This window comes from Aythya ferina (assembly GCF_964211825.1).
Source record: "Aythya ferina genome assembly, chromosome: 1".
NCBI lineage: Eukaryota > Metazoa > Chordata > Aves > Anseriformes > Anatidae > Aythya > Aythya ferina.
In genome coordinates, this window is record NC_140296.1 from 64,306,192 (window position 1) to 64,331,046 (window position 24,855).

Here is a 24,855-nt window from a genome sequence, read left to right on the forward strand (position 1 = left end):
TGGTGAACCGGCATGAACCGAGGTTCACGTGAAGTCTGGCAGTCTGAAATCGGACTCACGAAGCGTTCAGTTGTGCCGGTGGCAGGAGGGCAGTAATTTCCAAGCGAGGGGGCAGAGCGCGCAGCTGAGGGCAGCAACCATCTCAGCTGTCACTGCTTAATCCATCAGCCAGTCTGAGCGTCAGCACCCTCCAAGAGAGACAAAAGCAGAACTGAGTATCCAAGCATTGTGGGGCGCACATTTATTTCATTACGCTCAAATATTTCCCCTTGATGGGCCTTGTCTCTTTAAATTTTCCATACAGAAAAAGCATACGCTAGCATATTGCCAATTGGAGGGGTATATTTTTGTGTGCATGTGTAGATCCAGTTCATTTCTTTGGGACATAAAATACAAAGGAAAAAGCCATTGTTCTTGCCTTGCTCTCAATTTTCAGAAATTACCAGTTCTCATAAGCAGACCAAAACAGATAACAGATGGCATTGGCTAGCAACAAGGAAACCTAGATGCAAATACCGTACGGTATATGAAGAACGTCTCTGATGTGGCAGGGTTGTGTTTTCTATCATGGTTTCTAGCTGGTTGTGAGAAAAGTCCTGCACTAGCATTTTGTGGTATTTAATTGAATGTGAAAGGTGAAAATAATTCAGCTGGTGACCAAATGGCAAAATTGGTGATAAATAAAGAAATAAGCAAACATGCAGGGGCTTGATCCTCTTCCCAGGGAAGCCAACAGGAGACTCTCCAACAACATCAGTAGCCCTTCAACTAGGACCTACGTGCCCGTATCCGACCATCATCGAAGGCCCAGATGTACACAGGCTACACTACGAAAAAGAAATTGCAGGCTCTTGCCCACAAATGTTTTCTTGGCCCAAGGAAACAGCCATCAGAGACGGCTCCATCCCTCAGGGAAGGCAGCAGGTCCAGCACGTCGGCCACACAGGTCCAGGCAGCTCCTGAACCCTGGCAGCCCCCAGCTCACCAGTCCTCTCGGTGACCACAGCTGGGCTGAGCTACAGGGTTGTCCATCACTGTGGGGTGCAGGTCGCTCAAAGCTTGTATAAAGTTGCTTTTAATTTAGCGTAAGTGGAAGTCAAACTAAACAGCCAGGCAGATAACTCTGGTGCCAGTACCTCGGTGTGGGGAAATGCCCGGGGCACTTTGAAGAGGTGCCCTTGGGGATAAAGCATGTGGGTGAGGCACGTCCATGTGGAGGTGAGACATTTTGCTGCAGCTTGAGGACGGCACACACTTTCCACTCTCTCCTGCACACAGTGTCACCTCTGTCTCAGCTTTTCAATTCCAGCCTGCAGAGCAGGGAAAGTCAACACAGGTTAAAAGAAACGACGGTTCCCCCAGCTTCCCTTTCCACCGTGAGCGAAACTATTCTTGTGGTGAACAGGTACCAGATTCCTCCCCAGGAAGGAACAGGAGAGGGCTGAGCAGCTGTGAAGCTCAAGCCCGATGTCTTGGTCAGGTGAGACTACAGTTGCATGCTTTCTTCCTGCAGAAATGGGTGCCTGCCAAGTCTCCAATACAGAGCACTTGTTTCTTGTGCTGCAGAGCCCTAAGATATCAGGCACAGCAACAGACAGACAAATGGACTCAAAATGACAGCGGTTTCTTATATTTACTCTTTTTGCCTCTGCCCTCAGTGCTTGTACAGACAGATCCATGGCAATGAAGACAGCCTTGCCTTGTTGGTAGAAGGATGTGGTTAAATGCTTGCAGGTTTTGGCTTTTTTTTTTTTTTTTTTCTCAAATATGAGAGTGTTGATGGGGTGCCTGTCAAATATCGGCAGATATTTGAGAGCAGTCATATCACTCACCCATTTGTTGGTGATGTTCCACTTGTGCAAGCAATGTGCCTGTCCTACTACACCTTTGCTGATAAAAGATTTTGCTCTAGTCCTTTTCCCATACAACACTGAATCTATGCCTATAAAGAGCATTAACAGTTATCCCTATAGAATAAGAAATGTATAAAATTCAATTTTTCTTTGAAGTGCTTCTTACTACTCCTTTTGCATTCAAGCAAAGCTGTCACCGAGTTCACTGAGATTTGCCCACGCAAGGAGCAAAGGCTCTGTTCTCTTGGGAGTATGTAAGCCATTTTCTAGTAATTTGTCTGCTAAGATGATAGATCTCCTTATTATAGCACTGTAAACAGGAACTTTGCTGTCTTTTAACAGAAATGACTTTACATATTTTATGACGCAGAGCCAAAGGCATTGCTCTTGTTAGCTGGTGTTGGTGGCTGTTTGGTTGGTCTGGACATGAGAATTATCTACTTCCCCTTCCTCTTTTTTGTTTTTGTTAATGAAGGCTTTCTACCTGACTAAAATACATAGCTATATTTTTCCCTTCAGGTCATGTTATCGGAAGCTTTGAGTTGGGGGTGGGGGTAAAAAAGTTCACTTACCAAGTAAGATTAAAGCAATTAAAGGCTAGGGCTCATATTTAATTTTCCCTCGTAGATGCAATTTTTCATGCAGTGACAGCATCAAAACCTTTTCAAGTTTTATAGCTATTTCACATTTGGCAGAAACAACAGGAAACCATCTGTAGCAAAGCAGGATTGTTGTAAGCATAATATTCAGTAATGAAAAAAAGATTAAAAGAAAACACTGTTATCTTTACGTGATAGCTTTGAAGGCATAAAGAGCAGGATGCCTGCATTCACCCATCTACTAGCATCGTAAAATGTTCTAGATGAGGCAACAGTCTCAAAAGTTGATTATTTCAGCAGAAAGAATGAGTCCAATAGGACACAAGAAATACATTTTGACTTCTGGTTTCTGGTTGGGAGCTCTGTGATGGATGTAAAGATGCATGTGCAGAGGCTTTACATGGCTGTTTTCTATGTATCATGACTTACATGGCAGAGCTTATAAGCACACGTGTAACTTCAGATAGATGAATGGTGCCAAATAAGCAAGCACTCATCTTCTTAAGCTTTAGCTCAACGTTTGAAAGTCTATTCTGGACCACAGAAATAAAAATAAGACTGTGGAAATTCACACAGTTCATATTGCCCTGTGTTCCATCATGGCACAGAGTATTTGTTCTTGCTTCGTTGTGTATGCTTTCTATGCTGGAAAGGAGGCGCCAAGCCTGAAGGTGAAAAATACTTCTTGCTGTAACTTTGTTGGCTAATCAGGGTGTCAGGTCCCGAGGGTGCAGTTTTAGATGTGCTCATAGTGGTAACTGAACACTTCTGAAGCCCACGGTCAGTCTGGAAAGTCATCCCAGTACTGTACTGTAAGTACTCTCATTCTGGTCATGCCAAAATACTTGTCAGTATGTCTGTTCAACAAAGAAAAAGAACAACTTTTTTTTTCAATTGCACCATAAAATTTAACCCACTGCTCTTTTCTCAAAATTTTGAATGTGAATGAAAACGTCAAAATTTGAAGTGAATGAGAAACAAATCAAACTTTCTGTAATTGCTCTGTCACCGACAGTGTTTCACATAATAATAACCAGACATAGTTTTATGATAGTATTTTCTTGCTGTGCTGAAGTCAAAATATGTCAGGGAACTGCAATATCGTCTTGTTATTAATGTCTTAAATTATAGCCAGACACCCTGTTTTTCCAGTTTTCCAGGCAAGTTATGAAGGCTTTTTTTTTTTTTTTCAAGTGCTGAGCTGATGAGACATTAAAGGTTTCTTTTTCAAATAGTTTGGCTGTTGGGTTGCTCCCTTCACTCACACCTGCCCCTTGACTTAGAAATCGTCTCCGCCTCTGCAGCATCAAACGGTGAATTTACATAGACACAAAGAAAGCGTGGAAGGCCAACAGCTCGTGCAGTCATTAAGATGGGAATGCAGGAAGAACAAAGCGGCACAATGGTAAGAGAAATATCACAATACCCTACCTTTCTGCGAGGCTGACTAACCAGGGCTTTCCCATAGGAGGGAACTGTGCTGAGGATGCCACGGGATTAGCAGTTTCATGTAGGGCTGCTGGCAGTGACTAAGCTGGTAACGGCAAGCCAGTCGAAGTTCTAGACATGAGTCAGGTTTTGAACTTGTTGTGGTTTGTAGTGGCTAAAAGGGCTTTGTACAGCATCATTGTATGAGGCTGGGACTGAAAAGTGACGGGCTTACACCTGGTAAAAACTACTGTCTGCTCTGAAAGCCAATGCTTACTCTCAGCAAAATGTTACAGCCTAGCTCAATTCCACACATTGTTCACAGCGTAGCCTGGGTGTGCCTCTCAAATTATTTTAATGCTTTTACAAAGTACTCTGCCTTATTAATTCGGTAAATTCTTCCTAATTATACAAGCATCCCTGAAGAATTTCAGAGATGCATATAAGTAATGGCAAAGTTTTTTCTTAAAAAAAAAAAAAAAAAAAGACAATAAGAAAAAAGTGGTAGAATAATATCTGTGCTTACCACATCAAGTAAGTAGTTTCTTGTAAGCGTGTATGTCTTTTTCTTCTGGAATTCTAAAACAGAAGCAAAGAAAATGAGTGGGAAGTGTGGTGTTTGGAGTTGTTTTATTCCTTCAGAAATTTCTCCTCATCCCTTTTGAAACAAGCTTGGTGGAAAGACTTAAGTGCAAAGACTTGGGATGCTTCCTGAGTCCTGATGTCATGGATGTTTTTGCTATTTCTTTTAGCAGACTGCTGATGTTGTGCTTTCCTTTGCTGTTGCTTGAGTCCATGTCTGAGTTGGACTTTTTTTTTTTTAAAAAGGTAAAATTGTAGCACAGGCTGCAAAAAAAACATATTAGTTAAATCAAAATGAGTGAAAGGGAAGGACATCTGCTTTTCCCCTTGCACAGACAAGTGCAAAAGCAGTACTAGCAGCTCAAGTCCAAGTTCTCCAGAAATACATACAGGAGCAAAGCTGCTATCTGTGGTATTTTCCCTATCGTTACTGATGCTAGCTGCATTAATTTAACAAGTGTTGTGCTCAGACCTTTGCTTAGCTGCATAGACATGTCCGCTTTTGCCGAACAGATGAAAGTTCATAAACAGTCATCTTGAACTTCGCTATGTTTTTCATCTGGAGTTTTCACCCTTTTTCATATATACAGATGAAACGCTTTTCCTTAATCACAGAAGAGCAATTAGAGATGGGTGTGTGAAAAGCGCGTAGAATAACAGGCACTCTCTGAAACTTTGATTCGGGAACATGTTGGGGTGGGAAGCAGATACTTTCTTTTAGATCATCTTTATAGACTTAATCCCACTGAGGAACTTGGGTGCCTCGCAGACCCATCACTTCACATGCTGAGGTCTAAATTTTAGATCCTCAGACACCTCGCTCACCTGCCCCTTCACCCCAGAGGTGCCTACATTCCTTAACACCCACGCTCGCATCCACCGAGTTCCTTGCATGCCTGAACCTGTGCTTCTGGACATGCTTTATATCTGGCCTGGGTAGTGCTGGAGGAGCAGATCCTCATGTCACATGTGAGTCCTGATGCTGACAGTGGATGCACTTTTACATTTAGCCCATGCTCTCAGAGTTCAGGTCGGGTGTGGGAGGGAGATTTGGCCTCGGTGTCCTCCTCTGCCTGGGAGACTTTAGCTGTTTCTCTCACCATAGTGCCCCCCTCCCAGCTCTTGTGTTTTCTGGAGCAGGTGTCTTTCCATCCCTCTAGGCATAAGTAACTCTTTGGAGTCACTAAAAGAAAAAAAAAAAGAAGTAGTAATGCTGTTGGCTAGCGTACTTGCCAGGGTGTATGGGGATATGGGCTCTGGGGAACACTCAATCTAAAATATTTAAATTTTTATTAGAGTAAGAACTGGACCCCAGTTTCCAAAACACTATCCCAGGTGGTGCCCCGGTTGCTGGGTTTGGGAGTCACCTGTGTGAGAAAGAGAAAAAAAAAAACTGTCTGATGCAAAGCAGAAAGGCTTCGAGAGGGAGGAGCAGGACAGCCCTTGTGGCCATACTGGCTGCTGCCCGGTGGGGACTTGGGGCAGCCCTGTCTCTGTGATGCTTTCCCAGCTTGCTCACAGTCGTCAAAGGAGAAGAGTTTCAAACTGATGTTCAAACAAAGGAGGATGCTTTCTGCAGGCAGGCAGGAGTATCTGGCCTTGTGTCATGCCAAGGGGGGTCTTAAGTGCAAAGAGATGGCGCAGCACTAGTGATGTGTGGGAGGGAAGTGTCCTGTAGGAGGGAATCCACAGCGTGTGCTTTGTGGGCAACCTGCAGAACTGGACTGCAATGCTGAGTCCCCGGCCAGTTCATGGAACCACAGCACCACGGGATGGCAGAGGCTGTCGGGGCCCTCTGGAGGTCATCAGGCCCCAGCCCTGCTCCAGCAGGGCCACCCAGCACAGGCTGCCCAGGCCCATCTCCAGGCAGCTTTTGGAGATCCCCAAGGAGGAGACCCCACAGCCTCTCTGGGCAGCCTGTGCCAGGGCTCCTCACCCACACAGCACAGAGGGAGCCTCCTGTTCCCAAGAGCCTTGCTGGAGTCATGGCCAAAGCACATGTGCTGGTTTCTGAGAGCCTCCATTTTGAGGCATTTTGCTCTCCCCAGGCTCTGGCAGTAGCAAGGACGCTGCCACCTCATGTGGCTTCCACCGGTGGTGCTCAAGTCTGTCATGGCACTGCTCCTGTCACAAATCTGGTCCCCAGATCTGATCCCTGCCAAAGCAGGGAGCTTTCTTGGTGAAAATGTGCTACAGATTAGCCCAGGATAGTTTGAATTAGGGAGAGCTACAAGGCAAGCAGCTCCAGGGGCACCAGCGTGGATGGGGGTCGATTTCTGGTGTATCAGTGTCTTGCGGCTGACTGCCAGCTGTGGCTGAAGCTCTCTCCCCTGGGACACTTGCTAAGATTTTCCTGCCATGTGAAGTTGTCAGTGGCTCGCTCACAGGGCAGCCTCGTCCCGAGCTGGGGCATGCCACCTGCACCATGAAGCATTTCTCCCTGCATCCGCCGGCTGGGCAGGACTGCGGGGGAGGTGGGCTGGGGGCACGCAAGTGAGCAAGGGGAAAGAAAAATGACTACATGACAAGCCCCATTTGCTTTGGGATCTGGTTAGAGTTGGGGAAATACACCCAGATGAAAAAAAAAAATAAAAATCCCTCCTGCAAATATCCAATAACCCCGTGGTTTTGGCACTCTCTTGAGAGACGGGAGCTCCCTGTTCCAAATTAAACAGAGGGAGTATTTGATGTTGTCCCGTTTCACTCAAAGTATGTCTTACTACTCCACTAATAAATTGATATGTGGAAACCATATACTCCTCTGAAATGTGCTAACCATATCCCGTATGCAAGCCTTTAGTTCTTACCAAGTCACAGTACTTTTTAATCTGTTCAAGAACAGTTCCTTAGAGTGCAAGTGGAGAGTACAGCTGAGATTTAGGAGCAAGATGTTACAGGGCAAACTTCAGTGAAGGAGTAATAGGTGGCATGAATGTGGTAGTCTTAGGGCTTCATTTCCAGGCTTTTGTATGGCTTTGAAGTAAAAATAGTCTACATGAATCATAATATTTTCTGAACATTGAAGGTAGACTTCAAAAAAACACTTTCATTGCAGACTGTTTGGTTTTTATTTGGGAGACTTTGCTAACTGTGCTTATACATTTACCTCGTAGCAGGCCCACTGATTTCAGCTGTCGATGCAGCTCTCTGAGTGGGGGCAGCAAAATCTGGTCTTAATGTTTTGAAGACTGATGTTAGTCCCTTTAGGAGAAGTTTGTTTTATTAGGCACATAAATTAGGGAGAGCCATTTTGTAGCTCTGTATCCAGCTTTTGCTTTTTCCTACAAGGAGAATAAATGAGCAAGAGATAAACAGGACCTCAGGGATTCAGGTGAAAAGCTTTATATTTGTAATAGCCTGAGCAAGGAAAACAGACAGAACTGGTGAACGGGGAGACTTGGTCATTGTTGTTTTACAGCCTTAAACTCACATCTCCGTGAGGCGCCAAGAAAAAGGGTGATATTATGGCTGTTTTTTTAAAAGGTTTGTATACACAATTTGTCATGACATAGCAACAAAAATGAGATGCTTTTAACTGGCATGTAACTTATGTGGTTTTGGTCACTTTCCATTACATGTCAATAGCGTAGAAAAAAAGTAACCAACAGAGCATATTAGTAATAAACAAAAACGCTACCCTCTCCTTTGCACACTGGTGGTCTAGCTTTGACGTAATTAAGCATAACATAAAAATGATGCATCTGTCAATGCCATCATTTATCATGAAAGGATAAGCCCTCTGTGGTGCATGGTTTTAATTAACTGTCACTTGCTCTCGAGGCTGAGATGCAGTATACACATTTGGCACTTAGGAGCATACATGAGTTTGTGTAGATGTCCTAGAAGGCAGAGCCAAGATGGCCAGAAACTGATTCTGAAAGAGACCTGAGCACACAAGTGCTTGCTATCCATGCAAGGCTTTGTCTTTTAAACAACTTTCCTACTCGCATCCTTTTTTGTGAAGAATTAGTTTTTCCTTTCCACCATTTAAGGCGCATCACTAAAACATGCCCCCAGGTCCCTGCACAGCGTGACATTTCAGACAAGCTGTAAAAGAAATGTAGTTCCTCGGTTGCTGCTGTGCACTTGCAAGGTGTATCTTCCACAAATGCTGCTTCTATAACCCTTTATTTACTTCAAGAAAATAGTCACGGTGCTAAATCACTTTTTATTATAGGGTTTTGCTAGAGTTATACATGTGATTTTTCTCATGCTTACAGGGGGCACAGCACTGAGTCAGGCTGAGCCCTCTGCTATGAGCTGTCCCTGACTGGAGCCTGGATGACTCCAGGGGGACCACCTGGACTGAGCAGCCTATCCTTGGCTCTGGGAGAGGAACCCATGTGGCACAGTGTGGGATGTGGCTATTCACAAGTTAGAAACACGAGTGCTTACATTTCACTTTGCACGACGGTCTTGGCTTATCCACCCCTTTGCGGGCAGAGGCTGATGCTGCGTTGCCCTGGTGGCAACGGGCTCCAGGCAGGTGAGGGTGAGTTTTATGAAACTGCGCTCCTGGTGGGATTAGTTTGATGCAGAGGCAGCATGTGCCCAGCATGTCTTTGCCACCTTGAATTTATGAGGGAGCTGAAAGGCTGCAGAGAAGGGCTCTGCACCAAGGGAGCAGGCAGAGCAGAGGGTGAGGACTGCAGCACACAGGAGGGAGAGGGGAAGGGATGCTCGGATCCTGCTCTGGGGCTTATGAAGAGCAGCAGGCACAAGAGTGGTGGTGTCTCTCCAGTGGCTGGAGCTGGGGAATCCAGCGTGTTTGCTGCCTAATTGGTTTGGTGGTGCCCTCATTAGGCTAGGAGGCCCTTGATAGGGTTTCTTGAAATTTGCAAGTAAGCTATTTTTAACAGGCGTAGCAAGAGAGTGACTGCCTAGAGCCACATATTTCTGTTTCCCTCTCTTGCGGCACAAGCCGAACCTGCTTTGCTTACACAATATATATTTTTTTTTTTTGTAAAGCTGTGCTCCTTTTATTGTGTTTGACTTTGGGTTCAAGCAGCACTCTCTAGCTTGCTGTCACGAGCTGAAATGTCAGAATGAAATACTGAATGCTATTTCCTCAGATACTCTGTGTCGGAAATTATGGAGGCTCCAGGCTAAGTGTCCGCAGCGGATTGCCACGATTGCTGCCACAGAGCCATGCTCCATTTTTCAATACATTGGTCACAGGCTGATGAAACTGATTTCTTTGAGAACCTCCTGCTGCTAGCACCAGATAGAAAACATTATCCCTCAAGGAAAAAAAAAAGAAAAAAAAAAAAAAAATGTATAGATGGTAAATCTTTCAACTGTGAAAATAGAAGGGCATACCTGTGGCCAAGGTGAGATTGATGCTGTAACTTCACAAGCAGTTGTGTCAGTTCAGCTCAGGAGATGTTTCTCCTCCCATCCTAGTGGCTAGATGTTGAACGTGTTGTACAATCTCTCTTCCCGCCCTCCCTTTTGCCCTATTTTAAATCTGCTGCAAATTTAACCTGCTTTATTCAGATTTCTAATAGCATGATGGTTATGTGCTAGCTGGGGCATGCAAGTACCTGGAGTCCTAGGAATGCTCATAATTTGCATCCTTAATAAACCATAATTTAAAATCCTAAATATAGAAAGTGCTCTATAACTGAAATGGAATAAAACAGCTCCTTCTTCCCAGATCTCCATATCCCAAACATCCCTGTGAGCCCGGAAATGTTGGAAGAAGCCCCTTACAGGCCTGGCTCTGAACTACTTGTAAAGAAGAATCAGAAAACCAAACCTAAAGCAGTTAAATCTGGAAGACACTAATGGGTCCTACTCAAAGGCAGGGTCACTCTGTGGTGCTAGAACAGCCCTTAAGGGTCTTTGGTTTTGCTGTTCATCCCGTATTACGTTCTGGTCCCAGGAGCAAAGATAGGCATTGGGAAATGCTAGAGAAAGACGAGATTTTCTGATTTTGCTTTAATATTAACCAAGATGTTTCCTATACTGTATTTTTTCTGTCTTGTTGTCTCTATCAGTGCTATTTCAGAATATCTCCTCCTAAACGTTTTTGAGTGCCATGAATTAAAACAGCCTTATTCCAAATGACGTGGTAATTCTTCACCCTGGGAAATGCACCACAACCGGTTCTGCACCGCGAACGGCACCCTAACGCCCCGACTTTTATCTGGCCTTTGAGAGATACTGCAAAATGGACAATAAACATATTTATTTGCTGTCCTGCCTCGGCAGCTGGCTCGCCATCGCTTCCCAGGCAGTGATGGCAGCTTGGGCATCCCAGCCCAGCCCTTCGGGTGGCCGCTGCCGCCCATGCCCGTCTGCTTCTCCCTCCACCCACTACCTGCGCTAGGAGTTTGACTCTTTTCTTACATATATATATATATATTTTTTTTTTTCTACCTCAAAGTGAGAGCAATTCCCGGTGCATTTATCTCAGATTATGCGGTCGTTGTAAGATGAAGTACCTGCAGCAGCCAGTCTGCGGTTGATTTGAACGCAGGCGAGTCTCGACAATGAGCTTCAAGGAGGGTGTCAGGTATAAATCTCCTCTTCAAACAGCCAGGGTGCATTCCAGACTTCAGAGACACCTCTTTGTGTGGAAGGGTGGTTGTGTTTTTCATTTTTATTTTTTTTTTTATGCCTCCTTTTTCTTGGGCCTGGAAAAGGATGAAAGTGTCGGGGTGTGTGCGTTCGTTTAGGCTGATAATGAGAGTGAGGCTCACGGGCATGGTAATTTGGCAGCCTCTTCACTTCCTGTAACAGTTTTTAAAAAAATCATCCAAGGGCTGCTTAAAGACAAACATTTTTTGTTTAACTACTGGTGGTTCATTTTCTGAACAACCGTGCAATTAATCTTATTTGTATTAAAGAGGCAGGCTGCTTTTTGTACGTTTTCTGAGCTATAATTAATGAAGATCAAAAATGTTACAGAGACACAATATTTAACTTTTCGTAGGTGCGACTACACAACATCTGCAGCGATTAGAGAAGTCAAAGAAAAAAGCAATATGTCTTTTTTTTTTTTTTTTTTCCCCTTCAAAGTGTGTTTGCTAAGCCTCTTTCCTGAGCAGAACAATTTACTGCTCTAGCCTTGAAAATACTTTTTGGTGAGGAGACTGATCAATACTCAAAACATAGGCTTTTTTATTGCAGTGGGAGATAAATACGTTGTTCAAAAACCTATTATCAGATAGGTCAAACTTGCAGGGACCGAACCTGTGAAGCTGAATGCAAAACTACCCCTGTTGCACCTTGAAGGACTGGACCCAAACAAGAGTTTTTATTGCTTGCATAGAAGTTTTTAGGCAAGTGTGTGTGTGTGAGAGTGTGTGTGTGTGTGTGTGTGTGTGTGTGTTAAAACTTCAAAAGCATCACAGCAGTTTCATGATTTTACATGTAAAAAAATCCTGGATGTCTTTGGCACTAGGAACTCTATAGCATAGATTATCTTTGAGCTGTGCTGCTTAAAAACAATTAGTTTGTAATAAGTAGTAGCTTATTTATCTCTGCATGATTAAATAAAGAACACCTCTGGAATGTATCACTCGAAGACATATGACAAGAACCGTGCATAGTTCTACCTTGGCATTAGCTGCCTCCTGCTCCACCAACCCTTCAGCTCCTCCAGCAAAAGGAAAATCTGGTTTTCACTGGCCTGAAATCAAAACACACTTGGCTCCGAGTGTGTCACTCAGATGCACAAAGTAACTGCACACTTTGCATTTACATAAAAGCAACAGGAACATGACTTCATCACACCGGGGATCACTCGTTTCATATGCATTAGGTATTTTGATAGTGTGTCACAAAGGAAAGGTGCAGCTATGTTATTCCTCTTAGTACGAGGACTGTTCTGGTGTTGGTAAGGTAAAATTGACCGCGTCATCTGTGAGATCTAGGATAAACCTGACCTCAAGCACTGTTTGATGAACACGCTCTCCCGGTGGGATCTGAAAACCAACAGGACCCCCTCTGATATGGCATAGACCATGCTAGGAAGGAAAGAGGAATTAATCTTCATCCTTTCTTTGTGGGATGCACGTGTCACCATCTGGGAGGTGATGTACAAAGAAGGCATTACAACCTGGGGATGTCTGTGTCGAGTCCCTGGGCCTCCAGTAACGATAAACTCTGCTTCCAGAAATTTGGAGACAAAAATGGGCAAGGGATATAGGGCAGATCTAAGCAACAGGCTGCTGTGCCCCGGCAGTGCCTGCCCAGGGAGAGAGAAGCCTGGCACCAACGTGAATGAGGTCCTCGCACGTAACCCATGTTTGGGGGCTGAAGAGAGATGCATTTGTTTTGGAGAAATGTTTGCAAAACTGCATCACGGAAAGCTGCACATGCTGATTACATCATATTTATTTCTGTTTAATTCATGACTCATAACTTTCCTAAGTATAGGAAAGAAAGAAAAAAAAAGAAGTCTAACAATTTTATGTATTTAAATTAAAAGTCTTCTGTCACGTACGAGTGATGTTGGGTCTCTACATCTCTCCTTTGAATCCCTCTCGAGGTCAGAAACCACCGAGGTGTTTGTGGGAAGAAAAGCACATCCCTCAGAGCAGGACCAGCAGTTTGAGAGCTTTTGGTTTTGAGCAGAAACCCTCTGTAGCAGGCTTGGGGGTGTCAGGGGATTAGCCCCTACACCTTACTTAAGTCTTAACAAAACTAGGCACAAACAAATGTCAACAGCTTCACTGTTTTTTTTTTTTCATAATTGCAAAACTGTTAAATGCCAAAAACACACACCCAGCAAAAATGTACAGGTTCTTTAAGTGGCTCCGGGAGATGAGAAGTTTTCATGTCGTAACTTAGGTGAGCCCCTCCTGCAGTCCCCAGGTTACTCATCTTCCTAAGCACCCTTTCATGTTATCTCCCAGACTCCGAGGTCTTTGAGGAAGAGACAGCCTTTATTTGTGTACTGTACAACGCTGAGCATATTTAACAGCAAGCTGAAACACTGTAAATAGTTGCCAAACACTGTGCTCTAAGATGGTGTCAAGGACATTAATTCCTAATTATTAAGAAGGGACGGAAAAAACATGCATTATTAAGAGGGGAAGGAGTAGAACATACTATACTTCAAAACGAGATGGTAGAACATGTAGCCACATGAAGATTTCAGTCTGTACCCCACTATTCAGGGCACAGTTTAGGTTGCCTTTACAGTGGCAGTTTTGCTCTTGATAAGGAACTTTTAAGAAAGATTGGAAGAGGTTGGAGAAGCTCTGGTCACAGTGCTGGCATGTAACAGGCTCCATGTGCTGAGGGAAGAGAGGCATTTTCAGGCTTGTCTTTGCATCTCCAGCCTGTCCCCATATACCCCCCAGAACCACTGTGTGAGGCCCCAGATTTTTCACCCTCCTCTTAAAATGCAGGTCTGCTTCTAAGTGAGAGTGGCTTCCCTCATTTTATTTATTATACCACATCTTCCCTACACATTCATTCAACATATAGGTAAAAATTACCTATTCTTATATTACCTATTACCTACATTACCTATGTTATATATTACCTATTCTTATAAGAATTACTTATTCTTATGCATTTTCCTTTCTTTATGCTTCTTACCCTTGCATTTCTAAAGAAGCCTGGAGAAAGATCAGGCCTGTGACAACACCGAACAAGTAATTTGAGATCTACTTCATAAAGAAATTGCACCTAACTGGGAATACAAAATGTTTTCCTCAGACCTGACCAATTATAATGATTAGAGGGTCTAAACTAAAATTTTGCCCAAACCTTCAGCTCGGTGTCAGCATGGAGAAGATCAGTGGGAATTATAGAATTTCTTGGCCTCCTCCTTGAGTCAAAACTTTCTTTCTCTGTAGCCATTCCTTCAATAAAGGTGCATGACAAAGAGAAGTTAAAGTATGTTTGTATCTGAGGCAGGCCAGAGACGTGTCTTTTCCAGTTGGAGTAGACTGGCTAGGATCAAGCTACAGTACTGCTTTTGAGAAATAATGACATTTGAAAGACTAGCAGTAAATGACACCTCCTGCATGCTTTCATGCCCTTGACCCCAGCTTTCCAGTGCTTTATACAAATGTTCTTTGTCCCCATTATGCGGAACCTGGGAAAAGCAAATCTGAGTGTGTGGTAGCACTGATCTGTAGTAATGAAGTGTTTGCTAAAAATGTTGCTTACTTACAGTGCCTTGCACTTGAAGCTAGAGGGTCTAACACAAGAGCTATCTTGAAATCATATCCCTGATGTCGCTGAGCCTCGGAGAGCAGGCGTTCTTGACAACTGCCATCAGAAGTTAGAGCTGAGCTGCAACACCAAGGTTTCAGTGCCTTGTTTAAACATAAGCTTAGGTTGACTGGTTGTTCAGAAGAGGTTGTAAAAGGCCTGGGGTCTGGCACATTTGAGGAAAACCTATACATCAGTCTCAGTGCCTAAGTGTGTCGAAACGAAGACTGGTCTCATCAGCTTCATGTTTGCCTCCACGCCACTTTCCCAAGGGAGTTTGTACTGGTGATAATAAGGTTGCACATGGAAAGGAGCAATCTTTTCAGTGGTAATTTGTTCACACACACAGACAGACCCTGCCAATGCTGTTTCCAAGCAACTGAAACCATCTGTAAATTCAGTTCTAATTCAGAAAATAGTTTTAAGAAAATAAAATGGGAAGAGGCTTTGGAAAATAGGACCTCATTCACATGTAGGATCTTCTTAGTAGGGAATATGTTTATGTTATTTTACATGAGAAAATTGTTGTTTTTTGTTAGAAAGGAAGTTAAAATCATTCCCCAAACCTTGGGAAACCCCTTTATTCAGGTATTCTTCGTATGTGTGGTTTCCCTCCATCTGAACTAAGCCTTTGGTTGGACCAGAAAACCAGCTAGCTGGAAGTGTTCCCTCCACTCGTGTCAGGAAAACATTAGCTGTCCCAGGGGTGACTGCAAGACCTGGAGCAGCTCCAGTGAGCCATCCCTGTCCCCATAGCAGCCGTGCTCTATCCAAAGGCTGGGGAAGTTTTTCCTCTTCCTGAGGAAAGGAGTGCTTGGCTTAGCAGCTTTCCATCCTTCCTAAATGGAAAGTTACTTTCTTTTCTCAACAGAAAATGACGAAATGTTTTGGGAGCTGTGTCCACCTGCAGGGTGGGTGGGAAGAAGAAGCCAGCAGAGCCACCAATGGCAGCTATAATCCCTTACAAGAACGGGGGAAAGCAGCCCAGATCACACCACTGCAGCCTTGGGATGTACTGTGCAGCAATCCTGAAGCTCACAATGTGAGACACCTGAGAAAAGCAATGTGTTATATGGGGTATCTCTGCAAGAAGCCCTAGGGAGGAATTCAGACCTCCTGTGCTGCTTGGATCTAGCAGGAGGGGGGACCTCAGCGCATCCCTTACGTGCTCACTGGCACATTTGGGATACAGTGCTCCAGGGGGAGTATGGGCTTCCTCAATATTACTGCTCAATGCCATAATGGATGGCTAATTATAGGTCTTGTAGTGAAAGCAGCAGCCCTACAGAGATCTTAAGCTACTAGAATTTAAGTGGAGATGTTATTTCTGGGATGTTATTCCCACAGGCCAAAGTAAATTACAGTGGTATTTTATGTTGGCTCACAAAAAAAAAAAAAAAAAAAAAAAAAAAAAAAAAAAAAGTTAAATGAGCAAAGTGTACAGTTTTAAATTAATCCTCTTATCAAGAAGTCACTTAGACTCTGTATTTCATCTTCCACTTCCTCCTTGTAAAGCCATTGATATCTGGGAATGCCTCTACCTTGAATCTTTGCACCACGCATGATAGAGGACCTGAGCAGGTACAGCTTGGCAAGCTTCATTGTGCAAGCTTGGATAGCATCTTTAAAATCAGCAGAAAGCCTGAGCCTGTATACAAACAAACAAACAAACAAGCCCTTTGCTATCCAGTACTCCTCCAAACCAGCCAAGGGAAAATAATGCCACATAGGAGAACAAGTTCTTGAAACACTTCAGAGGTCTCCTTTGTTCCTAAACAGGGCCTAGATATACAAAGCTAGCTGCACCTAGCCACTTTAAGGTCAGGTATTTCAGTACAGCTCTTTGTATGCTTCCTAATAATGGTCAAGACAAAGCTTTCCAAAAGTTCTCCACAAGTTATCTCTCCCCCTATAAATAAATAAATAAATAAAATAAAAATCATATGAGGAAAGGATTAGAAAAAAATTGAGCCCTCAGATTTCCAAGTAGATGGGAAGCCATTTTGCCCTCTCTGAAGAATCACTTCCTTGGGCAAAGTGACAGAAAGATGGATAATGTTTGAAAGTTTAAAGATGGCACATAAATATTCCACCCTGGGGAGAGCACACTCCTCTGACCTGAAAATAAAATTGGGCAGAGTATGATAGGGTTAGGAGCATTTGCAAGCTGTGCCTTGGGAATATACTTAGGAAGAGATGAAAAATTAACCCATCAGACCTATCAGACCTGAGGACCATGCCTTTACTTGTTTGCTGAAGCATCTGGATGGCATTTTGTGGAAGTGAGGGTACTGCTTAGAGAATGCCTTGAATTTACTTGGGGTGTCACTGAGGTGCGGAGTGCCAAAATTTGTACGTGTCCAATGCATTGTGCTGTACTACTGAGAAACTGCATGTAGTCGAATGGAGGAAGATCATTAAAACTGAGGGGAGACAATAGGATCATATTTGCAATCCTGTTTGTGTGAGAACTTCAATACCAAAAAAAAAAAAAAAGAAAAAAAAAGACCACTTGGAAGGTTTTTACAAAAGGATATACAAACTGTATATAAGAACAGGCTTGTTCATGCCACTTTCTTCATGGCACAAGGTAGAAGTTAGAGCACTACCCTCTGCAATAGTTTTCATTCCTATTTGGAGTGCGTGAACAGATGGGTCATGTTTCAGGTGTTACAGGAAAATACAGGCTGGAGACATGCAGTGAGAAAAATGGGCTCTGGGTTGTGCAACACGGAGGCAGTTTAGGCACTTCATCCCGAAAGATCAGCAGGACTTCACATGGCTGCTCTGCAGGGGATCCTTCACAGACTCCCCAGACTCCGGTCTGATAACACCCCATTTCTGGGCACTGAGGATCCTTCCACAGCCGCACAGCTGCAATAGGATGGCTGTTTACCGATCTCAAACAGCACCGTCAGCAGCTCGCTACTTCAAAGACCTCGCTAATTCGCTGGTTGGGTGCCAGCACCCCGAAGGCAGGGTGCCCACATCACTTGGCACGGCAGCCGGCCTTTCTCTTCGCCTCGCCTCCAGACATCAGCGCCGGGCCTGCCTACCCCCTCGGTGCAGCTCGGCACCTCTCCCAGCGCCGTGCCCGCTGACCGCACACCGCACACACAATAGCCTTGGAAAGCAGCAATAATCTCCTCCGAGATGTGTGGCAGCTTGGGGAGCGGCTCCACCTTCAGCAGAGAAAACCCGTTCCCTGAGAGGCAAGTCTATGGGAACAAACACGAGTGAATGTCTTTAATTAACAAGCCAGGTAGGCTGTTGCAGAATCGTCCCAGCCCCCGGTTCTCCGAGCACATTTAAAGGATGAAAGTGAGTGATTCATGAGCAAAAGAGGGATCTAGTCATAACCTAATACCCCCGGTCTGGAGTAGCTGGAGTATTGTTCTCAAAGCCTGTTGGCTTTCCAAAGATTTCAATGTGTGTGACAGGATGCTAGATGTATTGCCCAAAAGGTCTGTCAAATCTATCACGGTGACAAGGAAATATTGTGCTCTCCTCCTTCCCTCTGAAATTCCTTGAATACCTGGTGCCAGTGGTTCAGCTGATAATGCAAGGAGGGATGAAAGCAGACAGGCTCGTCTAGAAGAAGTGATGTTTCGAATGGGCTGTGACAGGCTCCCTTCATCTTTCGCTGACGTGTCATTCATATGCAAGCAACGGACTACAAATAAGCTCTTTGGTGCTGTGAGGCTTGCTACAGGAGTTTTCATCTTTCCACTAATTGTGGACTATTACTTACTTGCTAACGTGCTAGTGACTGTTCCGCTGCTTGGAATACATTGAGGGCTGCATTTGGGGCTCTGAGCTTGGATTTGGCTATTTTAAAGAGAGCTTGAAGGTTTCTGATCGGGCTGCTAAGCAAGGGTTTACATTAGGGTAGGTCTGTGGTGCTTGCAGTGGTATTGTTTTGATAGGCAAATTATACGACTGCTCCCTTTAAGCAGAGCGAACACACGCCGTTTTTATGTGCTTGATCCTCTTTCATTAATTCTGTCAGCTACCACACTGAGCGCTCTCTTTCCGTGTCGTGGCTCGTATCCAGATGCCGCCAGGATCGCCGGGAACTTCACCGCTGACTTTGGTGGGGTTTCACCTGCGCAGCTGTGCCTGACAGCACACCTCAGGGAGGGAGCTGCCTCGCTCCTACCCATCTCATCTCCTTCCTTTGAAGCTCCCAAGACCCTCAGCCCCTCGTATCTTAGGGTCTGAGGCTTTGAGGGGCACAGGGCTGCAGTCCAGAGGCAGAGACCACGGGTGACTGCCCCTGGGGGCTGTATGTGGAGACACGGCCACACCTCTCCTTCCAGCAAACACTTGTGGAGATAACTGTGGTTTAGAGCTCCAACACAACACAAAATCTCTGAATCACAGGGGAAAATATCTGCATAGGAAACAAGAAAGAGCTGACAGTGACTGTTTTCCTGTTTTACTTACAACAGCCAAGCACCGTGCAAGGTGTGATAGCAGCTACTGCCTGCATATGGTGGAGTAAGCATGGCAGAAGTGTATTTGTGTGTAAACGCTGGCCCCAGCACAGAGGCTGAACTACGCCTTGTGCTTTGCCTGCCCTGGCATAGCCCCAACACATATTCAAGCAGCCTGAGGGCTGCTTTAGCTTGTATCCAGCTATAATGGCTCTGGCAGACCACTGAGGAGCATGGGCAGGGTATAGGGATGGCTACAGGTTTTGTAAGTTATTCAAAGCATCTATGGCAACTTGTCAGGGTGATCCGTGGTAAGATAACTGAAGGCTGCTCAGCTGCACATGAGCTCACCCTTCTGAGGCTTGTCCAAGGCTTTACAAAAATAAGCGTGTTTACATAAGGGAGCAAATGTTTCCCATATTGGCTGCTTCCAAACTTCTCTACAGCCATCAGTCTACCATGGGAACTGTTCTTACACATTTCAGCCACTTGCTTTAAATCTTTCTTCTACAACACGACACAACAAACATCATCTGCTGGAATACTCCTCTCTGCAGGCCGTGCTTCAGCTCCTGTTTCGGCATGAGGCTTCATACAGAGGACTTCAGCACAAGATGTTAGCGGCAGATAAGCGAAGCAGGAGAGAACAGTTGCATTTCCTCCCTCAGACCGTGTTCGTAACCACACAGTTCGTAGGCCTTTTCAGGTGTTTTAGTGCTGGACGTTTAAGTTAAGTCAGCTGGCTGAGGGTGCTCTAACAGATGTGTTCAGGAGAAGCCTTACAGGTTCAGTGTGCCTTAGCTTCGTGCGTTTAGTTCATTGCCCCTCTCCGACTCCTCTCCAGACTACCCCTGTGTTTACAAGCCTTCAGTGTTATTTTAGCTTCTCGCTCTTGCCTTCATCATAATCTGTGAAAATCAGAGCTGACATGATGACAAAAGTTGTCACATTGAATACATTGTTTACTTGGCTCAACCAGTTATTTTTATAGTCTCTAGAGAAAGTTTCTTATTCAAATTTGCCAGAGAATACTCAACAAGTTTAACTAGAAACTTGGCATTTCCTCTTCCAAGAATTCTTCGAATGATATTCTCCAGCAACAGCCTAATTGACAACATCTTCCTTCGCGGAGGCACAAACATCCTCCTGCATGACATTTTCTCCATGCAGTCCCACCTGGGCTTGGGGACTAAACAACTTCTTGTGAGACACAGAAGCACACAGCCAGCTAAAGGCTCACCCAGGAATCACGGACACGCTAACCAGTTTCCAAAATCTGTCTCGGTGTAAATGGGAGATAAACATTCTGCCAACTCGTGACGAGAGCGATTCTTCAGGCCCAAACTGAGATTTCTTCTGCATTCAGTGCTGTACATTTAACATGCTGCGTCCTTCCCCAGATTAATTTTCCCCAAGGCCTTCATATTGTTCTAAGAGAAACAACAGCTAAGATCTTTTCCAAACCAGTGGAACGAGACATCATGTTTGACAGGAAAGACCTAAAATTTATGTTTTGCTCGTTTCATGCTTAGACTTGAATTTACCAAAACAGCTTCTCCAAGAGGGGATAGTCCCTTGTAATTTATAAGCCCTTAACACCGCAGTCACCTGTGTGATCCAATACCATCTGTGTCTGGGTTATTTCCGTGTCGGGATATTGATACCTGCAGACATTTTAAGCCGGAGGATGGGTAGACTACTTTAAACTCTATTTGTGACCAAACAAAAATAACCAACCCCCTGAAGTTTTTAGCTTATAAATGCCTCCCACAAAAGTTTGGTTAGGAAGATTCACTAGCACCGTAAAATATTTTATGCTGTGTGCCTCTGGCCTTCAGATAACCATGAGCTAGTTTGCAAGGTCTCATAGCTTTTGATGTTAGATGTCTATGGAGCTGCAAAACAATATTTCCAGTTGGTAAAAATCTGTGTGATTTGTAGTCTGCAGGGTAGATAAGGTATGAGGAAGTGAGAAGACATGGTAATCCAGCAGCAACAACAAAGATTTCAGGGTGGTCAAGGGATCTCTTCATAAAAGGGGAGCTGAGTCCTGCATCCTAGAGACATATTTATTTAGGTAAAGAAGAATTTAAAGCAAGGTCACCACTGAAATCCCACCCAGCTTTACAGCAAGCAAAATAAATAGCTAGAGAAGGCTGTTTTGAAAAGAAAAGGAAGGAAAAAAAAAAAAAAAGAGTGAAAAAAGTGTAATTCTGTGAAATCTTTTCTATCCTGTTTCCAATTTGTGCAACATTTTAGGCTTTAAGGAAAAAACAATGTGGTTTGTTGTTTTTTATTTGTTTATTTTGTTTTGTCTTCCCTTGGTGCTTCAAAAAGCCATTTGATTTACCTTTCTTGGCTCTAGGGCTGTGGGCTTACTGCATGCCCTAGTGCCTTGCCTCTGGCCTCCTCCTGATGCCTGGATGCTGAGCTGTGTGCCCGCAGCAACGCCAGCTCCTCATGAGCTTCACAGGGCCTGGGAGCACCAGAGCAGCTAGCATTAGTGTCGCGTCCCATTTGGGCTGCTGGTCTTTTTGTACCCTATCTGCGCTCCCTTTCTGCCTCCCCACACTCTCCACACCAGTGCTATAAATGTTTGTCCCTTTGTTATACACCAGGTGTGGAGGCATTATTTTGCTGGACATAAATTTTTTCCAGCTTGCACAGCAAAAGCAGCACACACATGCTTTCAACCTAGAATGTAGCTAAGTAAAATATATCAGGCTGATTTGTGAGACAGGTCTCCCAATCTATCTTGTCCAGAAAAGATCACCCTAATAATTAACTTTAAGCAGTACCTCAAGGTCCTCCAGAAAGTATTGAAGGAGGTGTTACAAGTTTAAGGTAGTTTCATATGAGCTGATCCAGCCGAAGTGTAGCCTTCCTCCATTTCAGATGAATTTAACACAGTAAAGCTGGCTTTGCAGTATGTGCTAGCTTTCTATTTAGGATGAACTCAAAACAATGTCATCCCATGCCAACAGCTATGACTGTGAATAGCTGACAGATTGGGCAGGCAGTCTTTTTTTCCTCTGTATTTCTCCAAAAGCATCCAGTTAGCTCTGGCTTGTTCATGTGATGGCGTAAGCAAAGCTTTGACCTGTTTGTAAAGACTCCTTTCAAAGCAGATGCTTGACTCCAGCAATTGTTTTCTCTGGGAGTGAACTCAAGCAATAATGCACCTGAAAGACACTCCAATCCATTTTTAATGCACTGCACATAAAAAGCTGAAACCAAGTATTTTCATCATCAATCTTTTTTCTCTTCAGGGCTTGATATCCCTGGAACCTGTAAAATGGGGTCCTTTAAAGCTTCACCATCTGCAGCAAGTCAGGGATTTCTCTCTCTGAATGCCCTACCTTTCCACTGAGTAGGGGTCACATTGTTTTGATGACAGGAAAATTTTAGGATTTGTATCAAATTAAAGCTGTGCATATGTTTCTTCTATGTCATTGGTCTTCATAGTACAGAGGAGCCATACCTGCAGGAGCAATCCATGGCAACTTGTAACTGGATGCATGGGAACAACACAAAGCTGCACCAGGGGAGACAGTGCCCTCAAGTAACATGCTTTAACTTTTGGTTAGCCCTGAAGTGGTTGGGCAGTTGGACTAGAAGATCTTTGAAGGTGCCTTCCAACTGTTCTGTTCTACTCTACTCTACTCTACTCTACTCTACTCTACTCTACTCTACTCTACTCTACTCTACTCTACTCTACGCAACTCTACTCTACTCTACTCTACTCTACTCTACTCTACTCTACTCTACTCTACTCTACTCTACTCTACTCTACTCTTTTCTAAAATAGAAGTTGTATATGAAAGCCTTCCACAGTACCATGAGCTTAGGGTTGGCCATCAGGTGGCATACAGAGTACTTACAGAGGCCGATAGATAAAGGAAAGTGGTTTCTTCACTCTGTTTAAAGCAGAACTGTTTTTGCCAGCCCTCACAACTGGATTATCTCTTGGCCAGGCAAGTGTGTTTGCCCGTAATACATTCAGTCCTCAAAATGAGACATTAGAATTTGAGGATGAAAGCAGGTTTTTGTAGTGGAAATATTGCAAAGATGTTCTGCCAGAAAAAAATCTTTTTTAGCAACTTGAGCATCCAACTCGAAATAGCAGCTCATGATGTTGGAGTCACTGCTTTCATCCAGCACCACAGTGAAAAGCTTTGAGCTGGCATGGCTCAGCAGTCTGCAGGAGGTATGATGACAGCTTCCTGAGGGTGCAGATTGCTTTTGTTCTCCAGATGAAAACACTCTTATCATGTCAGTCTCAACATCCCCTTCACCAACCTGGCAAAGCAAGGAGTATGCGGAAAATGGGAACATGTTGCTATGGCATCACTGGCAAACAAGAAATTTGGTAGAGTTTACTCCAGGAAGATAAAAAACCCATAGCAGTTGTTAGGCACAAAAGGAAAGTATTTGCTGGTGTGTGAATAACAGCACTGCAAAACTGATGTATTTCTTACAAGTGCAAGTTATTTTCTCGCATCTTGGTAGAAATGCCAACAGATTTCAGGGAAGGAGGGAGAAGAACAAGTCAAAGAGCTCACCAGCCTCATACATTTAGTAGCTTAACAGATGAGAATTTAGTTTCTAGTTGATCCCTACCTGACTGCAGGCTCTTTATTCTCATTACAACCTTGTCCTGGGATGTGTAAATAAGACCTTATAAACCCTTCTATGAAATGCTTCATCTAGGATGGCCAAGGCCTTCATTAAACGAAGTTTTAGACATTCATCTCAAGAAAAATGGGGACAAGATGGATAAAATCTAGGTAGAAGCAATAACAACCAGTACTCTAGAAATCTTGGCTTAATAATGCCAATATTATCCAGTCTTAGGACTGTTTTCCATAAAATGTTATATCAGACTCAAATACCTCGGGGACTACTGCAGAGCAGAAGGAAATAACGTGTTCTTTGTATCTGTGGTGGATAAGACAAACAGCAGCAGTTTCAAGTGAAGGAAGAGAGATGTGGATTAGAGATGAAAAGAAGCTGCCTCAGACTGAGAATGGCAAACTGGTGGAATAAATGGCTGAGGGCAAACTGAAATTTCTATCACTGGCATTTCCTGAGACCTGGTTAGATACACCTTTGTTGGTGTGGCAGAGAATGATTTTGTCTTAGCATGAAACAGAAGGGTAGATTAGATAACTTTTTAGAGGTCCCATCTGGTCCTTTTTTTTTTTTTTTTCTTTTGATGATTGGATTATTTGATAACTGTCAAGTCTGTAATAAGCACAGATCTCAGAATCACCATTTTGTTTGTTTGTTTGTTTGTTTTCTGACAGGATGCACTTTACTGTACTGATATATAGAATCATCAATTTAAAACTTTGTAAAATCTAATGGCTTTATACTGCAGTGCTTTTGATACTAGGTGTGTCTTAGAGGTACATAGCGTTTTAAAGAAATTACAGTCAAGAAGATGAAAGAAAATCATTTTAACTAGGCTATTTTAACATAACTCATCATCATAATGTTACCTCACCATCACAGTCACTCCTTCAAAAATAAGGGGATGAAGCAGAGGAAAAGCATCCATGCTGGCTTTGAAAAGGAATTTCCATGTTAAAATACTTGGCCACAAATACCATGCACATAAACACAAACTAGGCAGCTGTCAGATGTGATAGAAATGAAATATAGTGAGAATTATGCTTTTTCCATGTTTAGTAATAAAATGTATGAAGGCATAAGATGTGGATGCAACATCCAAAACAGTAAGCATCTGTGATCCAAGTTTTCCAATAAAGGTCCATATGA

General features: G+C 43.8%; 1 protein-coding gene and 1 long non-coding RNA gene across 5 annotated transcripts in view; one reads left to right on the top strand and one right to left on the bottom strand.

Moving 5' to 3' along the window:
- Positions 1-24,855, top strand: part of EDAR (ectodysplasin A receptor) — a 69,283-nt gene that overhangs the window by 5,895 nt on the left and 38,533 nt on the right. For 2 of the 4 annotated variants that reach the window (XM_084497774.1, XM_084497776.1), the window contains exon 2: positions 3,757-3,857. The exons of 1 other annotated variant lie outside the window; for it this stretch is intronic. In XM_084497774.1, coding sequence (XP_084353900.1) covers positions 3,825-3,857 — 33 coding nt within the window. In that variant the 5' untranslated portion in view covers positions 3,757-3,824. Of the gene's footprint in view, positions 1-3,687; positions 3,858-24,855 lie in introns of all 4 variants that reach the window. One more of the 4 variants, XM_084497775.1, reaches the window with a different exon arrangement.
- LOC311423749 overlaps positions 1,734-24,855 on the bottom strand; it is a 36,410-nt gene continuing 13,288 nt past the window's right edge. Inside the window, exons 2-3 of the long non-coding RNA XR_014685845.1 lie at positions 4,407-4,726; positions 1,734-3,309 (exon numbers count right to left, since the gene is read on the bottom strand). This is a non-coding gene — a long non-coding RNA (uncharacterized lncRNA). The remainder of the gene's footprint in view (positions 3,310-4,406; positions 4,727-24,855) is intronic.